The 20,525-nt window shown below is 39.7% G+C and overlaps 1 protein-coding gene across 11 annotated transcripts in view; it reads right to left on the bottom strand.

Moving 5' to 3' along the window:
* ENOX1 (ecto-NOX disulfide-thiol exchanger 1) overlaps positions 1–20,525 on the bottom strand; it is a 359,555-nt gene that overhangs the window by 119,858 nt on the left and 219,172 nt on the right. For 10 of the 11 annotated variants that reach the window (XM_039567955.1, XM_039567962.1, XM_039567926.1 and 7 more), the window contains 2 exons: positions 15,724–15,859; positions 14,756–14,893 (listed from right to left, as the gene is read on the bottom strand). In XM_039567955.1, coding sequence (XP_039423889.1) covers positions 14,756–14,893; positions 15,724–15,733 — 148 coding nt within the window. In that variant the 5' untranslated portion in view covers positions 15,734–15,859. Of the gene's footprint in view, positions 1–14,755; positions 14,894–15,723; positions 15,860–19,837; positions 19,859–20,525 lie in introns of those variants that run through there. The other variant, XM_019289585.2, reaches the window with a different exon arrangement.

Below are 20,525 nucleotides of genomic sequence, written 5' to 3'. Positions count from 1 at the left end.
AGAACATCTGGCTGGTGAGGTGATTTGAAAACTTTTTCTGTCAGTGAATATCAGCACAGTAGGCTCTTCTGCCTTACACACAGCTCTAAATTGTAAAGGTAATTAGTGGAGAAGTGGCATCAGAGTGTACATCTAACAGCTTATCCGTGCTCACAAAACATTCATTCTACAACACTGCCAACATGTAATGTGCAATCATTTGCAACTTTTTAATTAACAAAATATACAAAATATTGGCTTCAGAACCTGAAAGTTGCTACCTACAAGCTGCACAGACAAGTGCAGGTCTGTCTCTCACAACAGCCCTTCGAAGTGAACTCGTGGGCCACCCTGACAACTTCTCAGCAGCCACTGTGGCCTGGGTTTGGTAGCTCAGCTTTTTCCTACACGCCTGTATCTGTTCCCTCTGGCTTTGTCACACAGGTCCAGCACGAGTCCTTGGGAGAGAGGAACCTCACCCATCCTCTGCCCACCTCTGTCTGTTTCTCAGTACAGTTTCTGCAGTTTCCCATGAACACAACGGCTTGCAAGGGCATGCATGCCACAGCAACATTCCTAATTCAAAGGCTGATATAATCTATACTCTACAAAGCAAGGCTGATCCCAGGAAAATTGAATTTTTCTCTCTGTCTTCCCCTGTTTAGCAACAACATGACAACTCAGAGATGACACAATCCAGGAACCCTTTCTGTAATTCAATTCTAGTTCTGAAGCAAAAATCTACTTTCATCTTGGTCTAACCTAATATCGGGGAATGATGAGGGTTTTTTGTGAGGGATTTCTTTGTTCCTCTAGAAAAAAAAGCAGCAGCTTTATTGTAGAAATCACTTTCAGATGAAATGAAGATAACACCAATCTGGGCCCTCACTATAGATTCAGAAAGATTCATATCACCCACACAGAAACATCTAACCACAGCATCTCAGAGTGGAGACTTTAACCTCCTCATATGGAAAAGCTGGAAAAGGTGAAGATTTTGTAGAGTGATTTGTCCCACCTGCAGCAGTTTCTGCATCCCCTGAAGGAGATTTTTATCTCTTTTCAAAAGCTATGGCAGAAACCTACTGTCATCACAGGCCTTTCTTTGTCACTCCTGTTGTGCATCCAGTAACAGGGAGGCAGAACCATGTACTTCCTTGCTATGAAGAAACAACTGGGAAATTACTGCAGTACCTTTTTAAACACCACCAACAAAAAAGAATTAAATCTCAAACTCAAACTTGATAGAAAAATTACTGTGAACTAGAGAAGCAGCTTAGAACAGTCTTGTTTTGGTTAGGCCACATTAGAAAAGATGCTGTTATAATCTTGAGCAGTTCTGCATACAGGCAACAGCCAAGACATTTACTGACAACGATGAGATTTTCAGACATGTTAAAACATTGAAGAGCTTCATCACATGAAAATTTCACAAAAGCCATTGACTAGAAAACTGTTGCAAAAGGGACAAGATGAAAAATGTGTCAGACTGAAATAGTCCATTTTGAATGAGGTGAAAGGGATTTAGAAGATATGGAGCATGGGAAGAGAGGCCAGGGCTTTTTTTTAGACATTGTGGTTATAAATGATAAGAAAAAATAAGTATGAAAGTAGCATATTTGTTTCAATTTCCAGAAGTGTTTGACAAGTTTCCATAAGAGAGATTAATGGCTAAGAGGCACAGAGCAAGAATAAAGAAATAAAGAAGTCTTCTGTGTATAAAAACTAGCTCAAACTGTTGCTTTGCCCTTAGAAGATGGCTATGCCTCTTACACAAGGGTTCTTTTCCTTACAGCCATAAACTGACCATTATCCTGTTGGTCTGGATTTGGGGGGCTGTTTTAAGGATAATGTCACATATTTGTAACTGTATTGCTGTAGCTTTAATGGTCTAAAAGCAAAATCAGGACATGGTTTATGGGTCAGTATAGTCAGGAAAAAAAGGAGAAGTCCATGTTCAGGTCAGAGAAGCAGTGAACTTCCAAGTGAAGTATGAGTAGGGAGAACATCCTTTGAATTTAATTAGATATGTTAAGCCAGATAGACAAAAAAGCTGGTTGGCACCTGTAAAACAAACGGAATATTAAAAGCGAAGTGGTGACACTGTGATTATTCTGTAAAGGAATAGATAGGTAAGGCTATGGCAGATAAAAGGATTAATAAAGGGGGGAAAATTATAGTGTACTGCAAAAACTGCTCTTTCCTTTGAATTCACCTTTTTACTGTCTGCTATAATTAAAATTTTAGTCTCCTGGTTGCCTCAGACAATCAGAGGGCTGGTGCATATTTTTCTAGCTACATGAGTTGGTCTAAGAAGAAATATAAGTTTCACCCACAAATCTTGCTTCATGCAAAAGGCACACAGGGGTAGTGCCTGCTCCTAGAAATGCGCACCACTTGTATCCTCACTCTGTGAGCAGATCTGTGTTGGAGGAGTCTACTGTGCCCACGCCTCTCTCTTCTCATCTTTGCACTCACAAAGGTTGATTTGTTATTGGCACAGTCTCTGAGGTCAGGGCAGCACAGGCTGTGAGTGGACCTGGGCTTTAAATGAAGGCGTTAATTATATGTGATGGAAAATACTTTTTTTGTTTGCTTGTTTCCCAGGTTTTCTAATCTAAAAGACAGGTGAAGCCTGGTCTTTTATGGTCAGATTCATTTTCCTTTACTTTACTAACACAAGGGGAAATAAAATTACAACCTCTTATTCCTGCTGGCACTGCAAACCTCTGCAAATGGAATAGGGAAACTGGGTCCTATTCTGGTCTATATTATTGATGGAGGGGCTCTCTCCACCTCACCCTGGGATCACTCTCTTCTCTATGTTCATCTCTGAAACTCCAGGAGGGGTAATCGAGGCTCCAACAACAGTATTTGCCCAACAACATCTTACTAGTGTCTTGTACTGATGCCAGAGTGAAGAATAGGTTTGTTACCCTTTAAATTCCAAAATTAGTTTGCAGAGCGGGAAGAACTTGCAAACCTGTAAACTATTTTTATGCAGCCTTGAAGTAATGTGGACTTTCCTGATATTTTCAATCTATAACACAACTTTAAAACAAAACTATGACAGATTGTCATCTTTTGATCATAAAAACATGGTGAGGAAAAAAAAATTCCCCTGGAAGACATCTTAAGTTCATGCTTACTATATACATATGTGGATGAGGCATTAAACAGAGTACCTCAAGGCTATAGATGAAACAAATCTTGGAAGCACAACAAATAATAGGTCATGTAATCAAGTCTAGCGAGATGCAACTCTCACGCAACACGGCCTGCAGAGGCCAGATGCGATTCCGCATTGGAAAATGTGAAACAATTGAACAAGAATAAGGCAAACAACCTAGGAAATATCTAAGAACCCAAACTGTCTTTGAATTCTAACAAGAAAACTCTGAAAAAATGCCACTAGATCCACAACCTGATGCCTATTACCATTAGGGAGAATTACAGGAAGAATGGCTAGAGCATGCAGATGCATGATAATGTTTGTTACATGATGCTTAGAATAATGGAATCCGTCTATTACTACTTGAGGAAGCTGAGACCTTCACACCCATTAGCAGGCATCTGTAGCATTACAGAGATTGCATTCAAATCTATGATGCTGCTTTGTTGATGGAAAAACAGAGATGAGGGGAACGAGGAAGCAGGGAGGTATGAACACAACTGTCTGTTAAAGGAGCTGCGGTAAAAAAGCCCTCCACTGAGAACCCAGGGCCTCAAATCCCTGGATGAATATTTGGAAGGATGGTTAGCTCTCATGTCTCCAATGAGCTCAGTTGCTGAAGTAAACCACTGGAAGAGAGGCAGTCCCGAAGGGACACCAAATGATGTATATGAGTCATTAGCTATCATCTGTTTCCTTAGCATGGCACCTTTACATTTTGCCACCCCATCAGCTGGTGCTGAAGTGATAGGGAAGTATGTGCTCGGATCCTTGATGGAGATGTTTGCTTTGAAGGCCCTCCACTAGTAACTTCCATTCATATACAATAGCCCCCTTGCCTTCAACTTTTGTAATGATGGTTACGTGCAAGCCTGCTTCTGCAGAATTGGATGGTTTGGGTTTGTTTTATCTTAATTCCAGCTTAAATTCCACTCAAACACCACCAACAAAAAACAACAGAAACATGGTCAGTTTTCTCTTTTTGAAGGGAAAACACGGGACACATGTTCCAAACCACATTTAGATTTTAAAGTTCAGAATTAACACCCTGAATTGCAGCCAGAAATGATCTTAGTCTTGAGGTTGAAAGTCTTTAGTCTTGGGAGTTTACAAATCAGTCATGACAAGCCTGAGCCAGCTATGGTTTATTATAAAATCAAGCTTGATTATCTACTTGAGGTAACTAGACAGACCAGAACAAAAGGACACAAAGCTAAAGTTAAACATATGTAGGAAAAACTGGAAGAGTAATCTTGCTTTACAGAGGCTGGTGAATAGCAAGAACAAACTTGTACTTGATTTTTTTTCATATACTAAATTCTGGCTAATAACATAAAGGGATCCACAATATTTGTAATAAGCAGCTCATTAAATCAGCTACTCAGCTTCTCAGCTGCAGATTCCTCCCATTCCCTGCTACCTGCACACAGTCCTGGAATCCAGGTGCAGCTTCTGAGCTCTCTCTGTCCACAACCCATGGCCTTTCTCTAAGTCCTATGAGGTTACAGAAGTATTGAAAACACACTGAAGAAAGAAAAGGATGCTGTGACATTTATTACGTAAATTATTACGTAATTGGGTTTAAACACATTTAGCATGAATTAAAAACCAACAAAATCTAGTCACTTTTCTCTTTCTTGTCCTCTTGTCTTGGTGAATTTATTGCTAGTTTTTAATGAATATTTAATTAATTTATGGTACTGCCTATTACAGCAGATAAAGTTTAGGACATTCTGCAATGTCTCAAAAATGCTTCAATTAAGCATGCATAATTAAAGTGCCAAAATTGTTATCAAAAGGTGCCAGAAAAGAAAGTTTCAATGACTTTTCTTGGAAAGATCTCAGTCATGCAAGTCCAAGTATAGATCAAGACCTGAAACAGAAGATTTCCAATTGAAGGGTTAAATAGATTTGACAGATGCAGCTAAAAATAGGGTAAAACTTTAACACTGCAGTCAGTTATAATATTCCACATTTATTGCTAGGGAAATGAACCACTTGAAATACAATTGGGTCAGAAAGAAGAAAAAGTGTTGGAGAAACATAAACTTGCCCTCTCCCTTCACTGTAGTCTGGACATGTCTTTTCTGAAACGCAGCTTGTGCTACTAGATCTTTATGAAAAGGTGACATTAAGCACATCTGCATCTTCTCCCATGGTACTGTCTTCTCTAAATGCTACCAAAGCTCTCTCCCTTCCATTTTCCAAATCCCTCTCTAAATATCACAGCAGCATAGTCAAAGAGGAAGAGAAGGTAGGAATTGTCTGCCTATTTCTAATGTGCACAATAGTTTTCCTGTTCTTCAGTGCCTGACTCAGAATATCAGATAAAAAGAATTAAACTGCTTTTTCACTTAGTGCCATATTACTGCTGTGACAAGATATCTATAAAAAACCTACAGAATAGACTGGCAGCTTCATAATCACTGCTGCTTTTCATGCCAATCAGTATTATCCCATTGTTTCCATGCAGTCCCTTACCTACTTGGTTTATCTAAGTGAAAGAAAACAGACCATATGCAATTTGGGTCAGGATTGACTCTTAAGTGTTTAGGCATTGTTTAACTTACTAGAGCTCTGTATCTCTAAGCCTTTCCTGAATGGAAATAACAAATAATTACTAAATAATGTAGGCATTGTGGTCAGGAGGAGGAGATTACTTATAAAAGAAAATCTGCTAGTGCCAAGAAAATAATTTTTTAGAAAAAGAAAAATTGGAATAAGAAATGTGCAAAACCAGGAAAGACAGATAAAGCTGTTCTTTTTCATGAACAGACCTACTGAATTTCTGAAGCTACAGTAACAGAATATCTTTTATATTTGGGCAGAATACAATCTAAATCTACACCACAGCATATTAGAGCATATTGTATGTATCAAGTTTAATTACCTTTCACCTCCACGTTCACTAACAGAACTACTCCAGTGACCAGCTGCTTCCCATTACAGAGACATTACTCAGAGCTGCTGTCACGCACATCATTTGTCACCACCAGAACATGGGAAGGTGTGGCAAATCCATTGTTTATCTGACTGAAGTCAACATTAATGAAGTATTCTGTTACAAACTCACTCCCATGCCCAGGGATTAGGCTAACTGAAACTCCACTTTCTTGTTCAGCGCAGATCACCAAAAGACATTTTTCCACACTGATTGGTTCTGCTCATATTTCACAGACAGACTCCTGCCTTGAACTGAATGTGCATCTTCATGCACTTTTTGAGACTTTTTGCAATAAGCAAAGGGCATTTGAAGCACAGGTGGCAGAAAGGAAAGAAAATCATGCTTATGTCCTTCTCAAGGTAAAACGTAGAAATTAAGCTTCTCACGCTTCCTCTCCAGAGCCCAAGCTCTAAGCATCAACCTAACCCATGCAGCAAAGAACAAAGGATTTTATAGCCTTGATTTGGGGTAGCTGCCTGGGGATTCATTCATATTCAAGTCTTCCACTCCCGAGAAGTTTTGCACTGGGACTGCCCCAGGCGGTGACATCTGCGCCCTCCTGAGAACACTCTGTATGGACTGAGCTGACAGTCCTCTTGGGACTGCTTTGTCCATCCCCTGTGGACCATTTACAGAACCTGTAAACAGCTTTGGCCTAAGGGCTTCAGGTAGCATCTCCTTCCCTTTGCCATCTAGACACCACGACTGTGGTCAGCTACTCACCTTTGAGCAGTCTGCCATTAATGAGCCTTTTTCACCCCTGAAAATACTTGACCCGGTATTCATACATTGCCTTTGATTAGTTAAAATTGTCAATCTGCTCTTTCTATTGACTTCCATCCACAATAACTCAATTTTTCCATCAGCAAACTGTATGTCACCCAGGTTACACTGGACTCCCCGTGTTGGCCAAGGAACCTGGGATCCTTGGAGGAGAAAGTTCTGCAGACAAAGCTGTACTCCAACAGAAGTAAATAGTCAGTAGCAAATGGTTCCCAACAGCCTCTTGGCTTACTTTATGCAGTGGGATGCTCGTACTAACACATGGGCTTTCTTGTCTAGAATAAACAAACACATGGAAAATAATGGGAATGGAGGCTTTCCAAAGCAAGATAAAAGATGTGGAAAACTTCTGCAAAAATAAAATATTTCCTTATGTTACTTTACTGTAACATCAAATAAGAACATGCCAAACAGATTGTTGGTGGTATAATTACTAACAGTCAGGAATTTAAAAAAAATAGAAAACCAAACAAAATGCCAAAACATCCAAACAATATGGCTTGCATCATAAATTTACTCCAGTATTTTGAGACTATTAAGAAGAGTATGCCAAATAGTAATCAGTCTGTTTTCCTAAACTGTTAACTGGCTTGGATAGAAGTACAACAGCAGAAAGAGATACTATGTTCCTAAAAAACCCTCCACTCCACACACAACACAAGCTTTGCACTTAGCACGACCCTCTATGTGGCCCTGCTCACCTCTAAATCTTGTTTATTTGGGACATTCAGCCCTTCATACCACGTAAAAAGGTACCATTTATCTTCAAGCACCGAGCAGATTTTAATCATTATCTTCATCCCTGGCCTCAATTAAGGTCTAATATAGAAGAGGCACTTGAATGACCTAAGAGGCACACTTAACCCTGATAGCGTGTCAAAAGGCTCTCAGAGTTTCTGCCACATTTCCTCTGGCCATCAAATCTTTCTCTCCTTTTTCTGTTGTAAACTGACTGTGTTTGTTCCTAGCACTTTAATGTCCCCTGGTGTGAAGTCTCCTTGAGTAACACTCACATGATAGAAAGTGTGATTAACTCTGCAGGTGCTTTTCAGGTCAGTGAAAAAAACCTACTTGTTACACTAGTATATAATACTTCAGAGATGTTCCCAGTCGCTCTGCATACTGGGACTCCCACAGTACCTATTCGCTTTCACCCTTGCTGTTCTCCTGTGTCTTGGTAATATAAATACGTAGTTTTATCTGGGTATAAGTGCAATACTAATCCTTCAGAGTAGGTTTCATACAACTGTAATTATTCTGATTGGTCATTCAGATAATTTGAATGGTATATCTTTTCCTCTTGACTAAAATGCTTCCATATTGAAGATGATAAAATAAGATAGAAAGGAACTAAAATAAAATTAAGAAAAAAAATTTTTTTCAGCGCATACCTTACTACCTTTCTTTTGTTTCATAGGCCAACTTGTTAACAAAACACAATGCACAAAACAGGTTGGGAAACCATAAAAGTTGAAAAGATGCCTTCTGAAGATAACTTGTAAGCTTGATGGGGTTGAAAAACCTATGGAAAAATGTGGATTTTATTAAGACTTTTGACACCTTTTTTTACTGCCAGATGTCAAGCCAGTGCAGCATGCAGAACAGGGGTAAAGACACTGAATACTACTGTGCCATGGGGTTGCTGAACTCTTCAGCTCTTGTGGTCTGAAGATTTCACAGGCAGGGGAACCTGAGTGCGTGAAATGCCTCAGGCAGCTGCCTGTGTTCACCAAAGTTTACATCTGGAGCACACTAAAATTCAGTCACAAATTAAAGATGCTCAAGCATTTTTTCCTCGAAAAAGTGACTATTTTCATCTCATAATATAAGTGACTCACTTTAAAATTTTTGTGGATAGGATCTAATGAATTAGCAGGAGTTAAGTATTAATTACAGAAAAGGAACCTGTGTTTTATTAGCCACTCTCTTGGATGATTCGAGTTATGGACTCATCAGCACATTGGATCAGTGGCTAAGCAATGGAGTGTAGAAAAAGGAAGCTTTAATAGGTAAATTAGCGTGGGTAGAGTGAAATGAGACTGCCAGACGGCTACCAGTGGCTCCAAGCCTTCAGTAATGGAGAGGCCACAGAAGAAGAGGTATACACATGAGAGTTGGCAGATTCCTCTGGCCAGCTGACTTCTTAAAGTCTTCAGCACTGTACAGTCTTTCTTCGGGGAGCTGCTGAATATAATCAAATATATCTTGATTTTCTACTTGATTTTTCTTCATTAATGTTACAAAAATGGTACATAACCAGAACAGTGAGGGATATGTTTACAATTTAGTCAGCATATGATGACTTGCAGTGAACAATAATTAATAAAGCGTGCCTGGAATCTGAATATAGTGATTGCCTTTAGTTACAATCTGCATTCTGAAGAAAAAGAGAGTCTGAATATTACAACTCCAAACACTTATAGGCCTTGAGCTAATAAAATTCTGGGCAGGACGTTTAACCTTGTGTGTTGAGATTTAGGAGTCTCTAGACGAAAATTTCACAAATCTTTCTGTTATCAAAAAGTATGTCTGGGGTCGCCATTTCAGGATTGTAACTACTTACTGCAGCAGGTATTTCTTCCAAAAATGAAGTTTTCCTGAATTATGACTTGATTTGGATAGATACCTTCTAGTTTGGGGAACTACTAATGATCAAGAGGAGAGTGCATCGGAGAGAGCAGCACTTTAGCACTGATTTGCCTTGTGGATCTCTCCCTATGAAGTATCTGATACCCAACACTGTCAAAAGCACAATCCTGAGTGAGGTGACCTGATTGGAACTGACAGCTCCTGTGTTCCACTGAAATCAGGTCAAAAGACAAGTGTATGGGGAAAGCAGAGACAAATGGAAAAACAGAAAGGTTGATGTAAGTGTCTAATATTTCACAACCTCAAGTGTCCAAAAAATACATGCCTGAAGCCACAAAAATGGTGCTCTTTTCTGTATCTTTTGGTAAGCAAGATGTTAGGCTTCAAAGGTTCCTAGTCTCTGATTTCACTAGGATTTTGTACAAGTGGTCAAAGACTAACTCCAGGAAAAAAAAAAAAAGACTGGTTATCACTGAAAATTTTAATATCTTGAGGCTGAGGTGTATTGGCCAGACTCCTATGGAACAATGTGCCTTAAAAATTATTCTGTAAATAAGCAGAAGGCATCAGTTTCCAGACATACCCTTGACTTCCACGCAGACCTGTAACTTTCATCTTGGATGTCTGCCCTTGTGGTTTGTTATTTTACTCCGTAAGAGCACAAATATGCGTCACAGGGCATGAGCTTAACATAAAGGCTAAATGAATTACCACTTGTGTTCCACACTTTAGGTTCATTTGTACCGGGGAACTTTTTGACATACACCATTTTTGACTCACAAATGTTTAGGTCATCTGGAGGAAAGCAACTCAAAATTGCTTCATGTTTCTCAGAGCGCTGGTTAATTAGTGAAAGGAGAACTGAACTGAACCAGAGAAGTAAATAATTTTCTAGGCAGAATATCTTCCTTTAGAAAGCAGGTGACCTGATGGCATTTGCTGAAACAAATGAAAGCACAAGAACATTAAATTCAAGAATATCAAAATTGCCTTTAAAAAGTACCAGTGCAAAAGCAAAATAAAACATTCTCAGTTGGCTTAGGTCACCGAGTATTTCTTCTAGTCCTAAAATCTAACAAAACAGCAGACTTGAATGTACTTGAAAGATGTGCTTGAATCAGAGTTGCTGAGTGATAAAAGAGGATTTAGTTCTCAAAAACATGAACTACAAACTAACCTTCCCCTCTCACCTGACCATTTTTCTCAAAGTCCCAAAGCATAGAAAACGGCAATTTTAAGGCCTGGATAATTCAAAAGCAGTTTAACAGATTTCCTCCAACTTTTCCAAATCTTTTTTTCCTCTGGGCTAAAAGCAACCATGAGAAAACTGAGCCTAAAAGGTAAAATTTTTAAAGAAATTACAACCTGCTGAGAGGGAAAATTTACACTGAAAATACTTTTCAGCCATAACTATTCCACATCAATCTTTAACACTTTAACTAATGTATTATTAAACTACAGTTTATTGTATGAATTATGTATATATAATGTATAAATGCATATAGTAGCGTATATGTAACAGAGCAGCCCAATATATGGAAAAAAATAAGCTTTCTGCATAACAGTAAGTGTAAGCAAAATATATGTAGACACACGAGAGATATTATATAACTATTAACAGGAGTCCATCTTTACAAATGAAAGGTTCTGACATTTGCCCAGATCAAAAATCCAATTTTACAGCACTGGGAGATAAGGAATTAAATGGAGTGCAGATATCACCTAAACTGGTACTAAAAGGTTAGCAGTGCTTAAAATTGATTAGTTACCAAGATCAGACAGCCGTCATCCCAGGCTGTGAGAAGAGTATTGGCCAGATGTTGCGGAAGCTTTAGTTGTCATTTTAACAAACTCTCGAGCTAGACAAGAGCTTCACAGATTGCAAACTGGGGAGCATAACTGTTACAAGGCAGGCATCCCAGCGTGTTACACAGCAGCTAAGTCAAGAACTGCTGGGAAAAAAAGGTCATGAGAAACCTCTAAAAACACTTAGTAGTTCATACGGATTCTACACTTATGAGAACAAAAATGCCTTGCATAGCAATCAGGAACTGGTCAGTTTGGGGAAGGAAAGTCCATGAATGCATAAGTCCTTGGAGCGCTGACAGACCAGAGGACCAAGAGATATGTCAGGACACAGGTGAATACAATACACCACATTTCAGACTATGGCAGGTTATGTAAAGATATCCATTAAAGATCATAATCTCTCCAAGATTAATCTAAAGTACTCACTGCTTTCCTAGCTATCAACAAGGCTGGGGAAAAAATACAAAAAAGAATAACATAAAATTTTAAAGATGGAAAAATAGTTAGCACTGTGACATGGCTGTGTCATCGTCATCTCAGAGAAATGTAAGAGATGACAGTAGCAAAAGCAGGATGTGACTGCTGACAAAGCTGAGTTCATTACTAGGATTAACAGCAAAAAAACAAAAAAAGCCAGAAATAGCTAGGGACTAGTTAGATGTTTGTTTGAATATAATGATGCAAACCCTCACTGAACACAGATACAGTAAATATATTAGAGCAAATAAATCTGTAAGTACTTCCATGGCAAACTGAAGTTTTGCTATTATGGATTTGCCATAAAGAAAATGTGTCAAAAACTTATGAATCTGATGGAAATATAATGAAGCGTCAAAGCACCTATTTACCTTGAAAATACAAAGGAGTCTCAAACAAAGAATAACAAAAGGAAAGAAAAGAAGTTTTTCTGCACCTGTAGAGAAATCAGGCAGCAGTTCAGTAATTAATATTTATTACTTATGGCACCCTTCCTACATCGAAAATGCTGAACAAATATGAACTGACTTGTACAAGATCTTTACAATACGTGATACACATAATTACGGAAATTACAGCAGGGGGCTGCCAATGGTATAAAATCCTGGAGATCCTCCCTTGTGGGCAAAAGCATTGCACCTGAGATGAGGCTGCCTTGTAGGGATTGCCCAGCACATCTGAGGACAAAATTTACACCAAAACTGAAGAGACAGAATAGAGCAAGACAAAAAGGCAGGCAAACCTCCACAGCATATGCAACCAAGATGCTTATAAAAAAAAAAGAAGCAGAAGCTGATTTTGACATGTGATTGTTTTCAGGTTGGAGGTAATCGCGTTCAAGTCGAGCACAACACCTGCAGGCAAATCCCCACTGGATAAAGGAAAAAGTTGTTTCCCCATCAGCAGATAGAATCATTAAATGTTCTGAGTTTGAAGGGACTCACAATGATCATCAAGTTGAGCTCCTAACTTCGCATGGTACAAGTTAAGCGTGTGTCCAAGAGTGTTGTCCAACAACAGGCCATGACCACTTCCCTGAGTAGCTTGTTCCAGTGCTTGACCACCCTCACAGAGATGAATTTTTTTCTAATAACAAATCTGAACATTCCGTGATGCAGCTTTAAGTCATTCCCTCACATCCTATCACTGGGCACCAGAGAGAAGAGATCAGCATCACCCTCTGTATTCACCTTCATCAGGAAGCTGTAGACAGCAACTCCTCAGCCTCCTCTTCTCTAAGCTGAACAAACCTAGTATCCAGAGCTGCTCCTCACAAGCCTTGCCCCTCTAGTTCCTTTCATCATCTTTGTTGCCTTCCCCTGAATACGCTTCCATATTTTTCATATGACTCTTACCACACGCAGCTCTCAGGGTGAGGCTGCACCATAGCTGAGTAAAGTAGGATAAACACTGCTTTTGACTGGTTAGTTACAATGTGCCTAATGCAACCCAGGTTGTCCATTTTGAACACCAGGACACATTATTGACTGATACTGAGCTTCCCATCAACAAAACCCACCAGATTCTTTCTGCAGGGCTGCATTCCAGCCTATTCTCTCCCAGTCCACTCATACACCCAGGATTACATAGTCCCAGGTGCAGAATCTGGCATTTGTCCTGATTAAACATCATACAGTTGGTGACTGCCAGCCCTGTAATCTATCCAGACTCCTTATTAGGCCGATCTACCCACAAGAGAATCAACATCTTCTCTTTATTTAGTATCATCAGTAAACTTAGTGTGGACTCAGCTCCTGCATCCAGGTCATTGACAGAAGCAATGAAGAGCATTGGATCTCAAGGAGTGGATGCCTCTGCTTGTTTCTTTTAATCAGGAACATGGGGCTAAAGCCAGAGATCACCAATCAGTTCACAGCCTCCACCAGCCCAACTCTCTGCTTGAGACTGATTCATTATAAATCAGCTTTCTTGCAGCTTAGTGTATCAGTCTGTAAAACAGGTAATTTGGAGCCAGACCATCAGCTGTGAACTGGCACAGCTCCACTCAGTTCCCAGTGTCAGAAGGGGGCATATTTGGACAAAATTAAGCATCAGGCATCCCTGGTGAGGCAAGCAGAGTGATTTACATCATGACCTGGCTCACTGCATCCATGTCTATGTGGACAGGCACGGACGTGACAGGATGCTGCTCTGATACAGATATTACACAGCTCTTCTTAAGCTGAAGTGGCAGTGCAGCCTCCAGACAGAATCTGTCATATGCCAAGCAAGTGGCTTGTGTCTACAGGGCACCCACCCATATATAAATAATTCTTCTCTACACCACAGGAGCAAAGAAGTTTTGATACTTCCAACTAATTCGGCCTTTACTGTTGACGACGAGGTCTGCTGGACTGTTAGGTCCAGTCTTGTCTGTAAAATATTGCTGGTTTCAAAATACTGTTTTTGTGGGTGTTAGAATAAGTGATCCCTTCCAATGCTCTCCCAAACTATGTTTTGGAAGTGAAATGACAAAATCTAATAAGAACAACCTCTTGGCATTCAATTTATGGAACCAGTCAGAAAGTAAATAAGCACACACCTGACAAGAAAGCTTCACTTCACTAATACCAACTGAGCATATGAACTGGACAGGCTTCACGATTTTATGCCCAATTAACATAACTCCAAAATCTCCAGTCAAGAGTTTTCAGCCCAGGGTATTCCTTGGCAGAACCTCAAGACATCCTGCCTGAACAGAGAAACAAAAGCACATGCTCCTTTTACAAGACTTGCCTCCTGTCTTGACCCAGCATAAGGATTGATGGTTTAGCTGTTCAATTTCCCCCTAGAGTTTTAGTTTTTCACAAGGTTAAAATATAATATGGATTATATACCTACTACAAGAAGAGACTAATACACAGTATGCAATATTAATCATAGGTGATGTTTTCAGAACATAAAAATATAATATCCTCAGAAAACATTCCATATATTTTTAAAAGGACACAAAGAATTCATGACTGGTGCAAGAGATGTTTTTAAAAAAAGAAAAATCTTACCTGTCACAAGCTGTTGTCCTGCTAGCCCCACTGGAACCATCCCCAGATTATTCATAGCTGTAGCCCAAGCCGTGGGATCAGTGACTGACATGTTAAGCTGTGTGGTATCTATAGCTATACTCCCCAAACCATCAGCTGCTGCAAGAAAATAAACATGCTGTAAGTAGAAAAGCCAATGCACCACAATTTTTAACCGAAACTTTCAGTGAAAATGAGGCATCATAACCACTCTTCATTTTGGGTTTGTTTTGTTTCTTAATTATGATTCACCTTTAGATCATTGATAATAGTTCTTGGTATTGTATAATAGAGCATTAAGACATTGGAAACATTCAACAGACATAAAATGGTACAAGAAAAAGGGAGAACTATTTCACCATGATGATAGTCAAACAGTGGAACAGGCTGTGCAGTCGGATGGACCTTTCAAGACTCAACTTGATAAAGCCCTGAACATCTGGTCTGACCCTATCTCTGGCCCTGCATTAAACCAGAGGTTGGATTGGAAATCTTATGAGACCTCTCCCAACCTGAATGAATTGCCCTGCTACACTCTGATATAACTTAATGATACATAAATAGTTGTGGAACTTGCCTGAAACCTGTGAGAACCAAGCACGCCCCAAGGAAAGACCTGTTTTTCATAAGATGCAATTTTTTATTTTGTAAAAGATTTAAGAATTCTTTATCCCCTAACTAAAAAGAGATCAAACAAAATCCATTCACTATAGGAAATACCAAGTTCTGTTCTAGAACCAAAAGAGAAATATAATGAATATGGTCAAAATAGAGTGAGCCCAGGTATGGATCTTCCTTCGATGGGGAAGTTAAGGGATGGTACCTTTCTGATACTGAAACATCAGACACAAGATGTGATCACATATTTTTGCTTCTCCCGTCCCGGTCACACCTGAAATCAGCTCTTCCCAGCTATTTTCTTATGACCTTTGCAGCCCTGGGATATTTACCAGCAGCCATTGCTTTTCCCCAGATCCTTTTTTCTTCTGTTAGACTTCTTCAGCTAGGAATAATTAGCTACTGTATTAGCAGCATCTTGAGATGGGATATCACCAAGCACAGGGCCCCCACACCGCTCATTAGGCTCTGAAAGAGAAAAGATGGAAATCAACTACAAATGCCACAGTCAGAACACAACAACGGACCGACCGCTTGGCAGGCACTAGAAGCTCCTGCCCTCTCCCTCTGGATCACCAGCCCCAGCCTCTGTGCACACATTTCACAGCCTCTGTAGAGGCATTCCAGCAAACACTCATCCTTGCCTGCTGAACAAACAGCACCACGTATGAACCTGTCAGACCACTAAAAAGCCCTTCACAAATTAGGTCTTATCAGCAGCTACACAGCCTCCTCAGCACGAAGGCATCAGCTGAAAGAACATATTAAGGGATGAATATGATTTTTTTTTTCAACAGTTAACAATTAACTGATGTTGCAAGTTTCAAGGAAATAGTCGTCTGCTCTGAGACGGAAAGGGAAAAGAAAATACTATGCAATGACTTACAGAATGGAGCCTGCAGAGATGCAGAAAAGAAAACCTAACAAAGCTGACGATGATGCCTGCTCCTCAACTAACACTGCACCCTTGGCTCACAGAGGTTAGTTAGCTCAAAGCAAAAGTGCAGTATCTTTTTCTAGCTAAAACACATTGCTCTCATCAGGTGTCTGTCAGACCATGAATTTTACATAAGGGCAACTTCTGGCAACTTCTTGCTGTTGCTGTCTTTGTTTGGGCGGCTCACCACATTAGAGCATTGCTCATTGGAAAGGAGGCTGAACAGGTGACAGGTAAGAGGTGTGAGCAAAGTCTGTGAGCTCCCAGCACTTACAGCAGGGGCAGAAAACACTGGGCTGAGGATGATCACATACACACACACCCAAGTTAGTCTTTGTGCACCAGGTACACGGGACTGTGGGTGAAAGAGGGCCACATTAATTTTTTTTGGTTGTCAATAGCCTAAGGGGTCTGATCCAGGGTGTTGGGTACCAGGGGCAGCAACTGACCAGGAGCTAACAAGTGTTCAGGGAGGTCATTAGTGCTGTGCAGGTGTATTTCAGTGACTTGTTCAGCCCTAGAATAGCTATGCTGACATTTAAAAACTACTTGAAAGATGATAATTAAGAGGTTTCCAACCTAAGGATTCACCTTTAGAAAAGACACAATTAACATAATTGCACTATATTTTAGCTTAGTACCTCCCACACTTTTCTTTTTTTCATTTGATGTGCATAAAGTGTGAGCCAGAAAGTTTTATGTTTTAGTTCCATGACACTGTACAGATCATAGGAACATGAATCAAATCAACGGCTGTAAAAGTGAAGAAAGAGCCAGGCTTAGACAATGCTCTACATTTTTTCGTACGTTGTAATTTACAAATAACCAGTATACTAGACTAAAAAGCATTTTGTCCAAATCTACAGTGGGTCTATTTAAAAGTCAATATTTATCAACCCTTAATATTTGAATTTGCAATTCCAATTCTTATTTGATCTCCACTATTCATTATACATAACATAAAATATTTTTATCATAAAATTAGCTTTTAAATAACATCTACAAACACCAAACAAACATTGAATGGAAGTCCTCTGCAGGGAATGTGACTAACATAAGGCAAGGCAGCCAAGATTTATATTAAGTTTTTAAAAACTGGGTGTCTCCTGTTCAGCTCTTTAAACTTGTACTTAGCCCTTTCCACTGAGGCTATAAACTTCTGACCACAAACATCTATTTTGAGGTTAGGGCTGGCTGAATTATTCCTTGTCAATAAGTTATTTCTTATTAAGCAGTACAGCCCTCCTTGCCCTTTATGGATCATTGCCAAATCAATCCCATTTACAAAAATATATGCTGAATAGCCCAGATGAGAGTGGTTCACTTCTTCTCCTGACCAGCAGCCTTGTTGCCTTGATGAAGAAAGGAGTGTTTAAAAGCCAATGGTGAAGAAATGCCCCTTCATACCTAACCGTGTGCTACTTGCTTGTCCCCATAATGCCTCACCTCAACTAATGGGGAGGAAGGAGGTACTGCCCCATGGTTTTGGGGCAAAGGCATCTCAGATAGGCATAGTAGGCAGAAAATGGGTGTTGAACTCTCTCTGCTATCCCCCTTACCCACGTTTTGTTGCTTGGTGAAGTGTGTACCAGGTGACATGCTCGGGTCTGCTGCTGAATGCTACACACTCTTCTGCCCAAACCCACACTGCAGTTGCATCAGTTCTGCCAGACACTGAGCTAGCCCAATGCACCTCAGCCTACTGGGAACGACTTTTTGGTGTTTGCCTTCTGACTTGTTGTTCACATATTTCAAACTCTGGTATACTTTCATTAATTATTTACAAGTATTTGTTAAAGTCCTTGCAGAGGAAGCAGCACATAACACTATGAATATGAAAGAAAGCAGAATCAGTGGGTATTTAACAACATGGTGAAACTCATGTTGTGCTATACCACCACATCTGCCCAATATGACGCGGAAGTCTGCTCGAAACACACTCTCATAGCCCACCCTAACTCTCGGCAGCTTTGTTTTCTCTCTGACCATCAATCTACTGTTTTATCAAAAGTACCTGGATGCAGTGCAGGGTGAACCAGGGGAAAAGCCATAAAAGAGAACGTGAGGAGCCTAAAGTGGAACTAGTTCTATCTAACCAAGAACTGCTGCAGGCTATTTTGTCAGTGGAAGAGAGCTGAATAACAAGCATAAACGAACCTATGAACACTGTATAATTTGCAGTAAGCTGTAGGCAGAACTAATGCTCCATCCTGAAGGACAGAGATTGTAGAAACTAGCTCTTTTAAAAAGAAAAATATTAATTGTGAACATCCCTTCTAGTGACAAGTCAGTGGTTACATTAATACAGAGCAACATAATATGGCTAAAATAGTCTCATAGGCATTTCACACCTGATTTATACTCAAACATTAACTTCTGTTTAAAAACTTCTGAAAATTTATATAGAGAAAGTTTCATTAGTGCTTAAAATAAAATCAGCTTTGGGCAAATTTCAGCATTTCTGCACTATTATACCCTTCATGACACTGGAAACAAAACAAGCAAGGAAAACCAGCCCACTGTCTAAGTAATATAAAAAGCAAGATCCTAAGTTTGATGAGGAATACATCTACTAGCAAAGATTCTTACTTTCTTAATAATAAATTGAATCAGTGTTACTGTTTAAACTGGCAAGAAAGTGTAAGCTTATGCAGGGGTCTTGTGTAACCTGAGCAGACATTAACCAACACCATTTTACAGGCATCACACCTTTAGAGTGCATTCCTGGTTTACAATTCACTAATGCTCCTCTGGGCATTAATGACCTGAAGATATATGTAAAAGAAATCTGTTGTTATAAACACTCGTGCATGGGAGTAGCTCTACTCCAGGGGAGTAACTTCAGAAGCAAATAAAGCTATAATCCTGATTTACAGGAGAGAACGAATAAAATATTCTGGGCCCTGCTATGCCTTGATGTTTGGGAGAGGCAGGGACATTAATAAAAAACTTCCTGATTTGACAACTTCTGATTAACAAAATTTTGATGCCAAACATTTTGTAGAGCGATTTCATGTTATACTTTTTTGGTGGTCTCTCTTTTTGAAGATGTAATGCAAGTACCGGTCCTTGGGCAGTGAATTGCAAGAGACATTTAGACTTTGCTCAGACAAGCTGTCAGGAAGATAAAGCACCCTTGAGTCCATACCAATGAGCACTTCTCAGTCATAGCAGTCATAGCAGATTGTACTTAGTGCACATATTTTATACCAGGCAATTAAATGCAGTTACCCAAATGAATACAGAAGTTGGTTATATATTGTGCATCAATTATCACGGGCAATGAATGCCATGAGACAAAGAAATTAACACAACATAAAACTAATTCAATAACAGCAGATTGTGAAGTTAAAACCCTACCCTTTAGATATCCATAACACCACAGTGAGTTACAACACAGAGCGAAGCTGATTAAATGCACCACACTAATGAGGCTCTTTGGAGTGCCTGGGTCAGAGGCCAGCCCTGGGATGCAACGAGGAGGTTCTCTGCCCAACTCTGACACTGACCTGCTGAGTGACCTTCAGTCACTGGAGCTCTTTGTCTAATTTTTCTGATCACTAAATCCTTCAAGGAAAAGACTGATGGCATTAACCTTTTGAAACCTGGAAATACAAGTCACAAAGTCATTAAATGCTGTTGGTGCTGATTCTTGAGGAAACACAGACGGGAAGGAGCAATTTGGAATCTTGTGAACTGTTACATCTAGGTGAGTTTTCCAGTTCTTTAAAGAATGGCAATTTCAAAGGGTTTGTTACTGCTCACTGTGATCCATAGGACAGCGGTCATTAGGTTGGTCACACTCCACCTGACCTGCCAAAGTAGGTCATTTATCAGGCTCCCTCCAGCTGTCTTCTAAAATATATCAAGTGTTTGGTACTGGTTCTTCCCAGTGATTTTGTTTCTCCAGCTGCATACAGGACCCCCAGTAAAGATGGGAGAAATAGAAAGAAAAGCTAGACAAGGATATGCTGTAAGTCACTGTTAATTTCTTTCTGACCATCTTACGATGAAGAAGAAAGATGGGGGTAGCAACAATGAAAATTATATTTTTCTGCCATAGCTATCCTACCTGGGCTGTATGAAAAAAAAGCATCTCCAGTGTGATTCTAAAGATGGCTTTAAAAATATTTTTGATGGTATCACATATGCAGTGTTTCAAGAAGAGGCTTTGTTTTGCACGGTTAATGGTATGCT

Source organism: Corvus cornix, chromosome 1 (assembly GCF_000738735.6).
Source record: "Corvus cornix cornix isolate S_Up_H32 chromosome 1, ASM73873v5, whole genome shotgun sequence".
Classification (NCBI taxonomy): domain Eukaryota; kingdom Metazoa; phylum Chordata; class Aves; order Passeriformes; family Corvidae; genus Corvus; species Corvus cornix.
The sequence above is the reverse complement of the archived record's forward strand: the minus strand, read 5'-3'. Positions and strand labels throughout refer to the sequence as shown.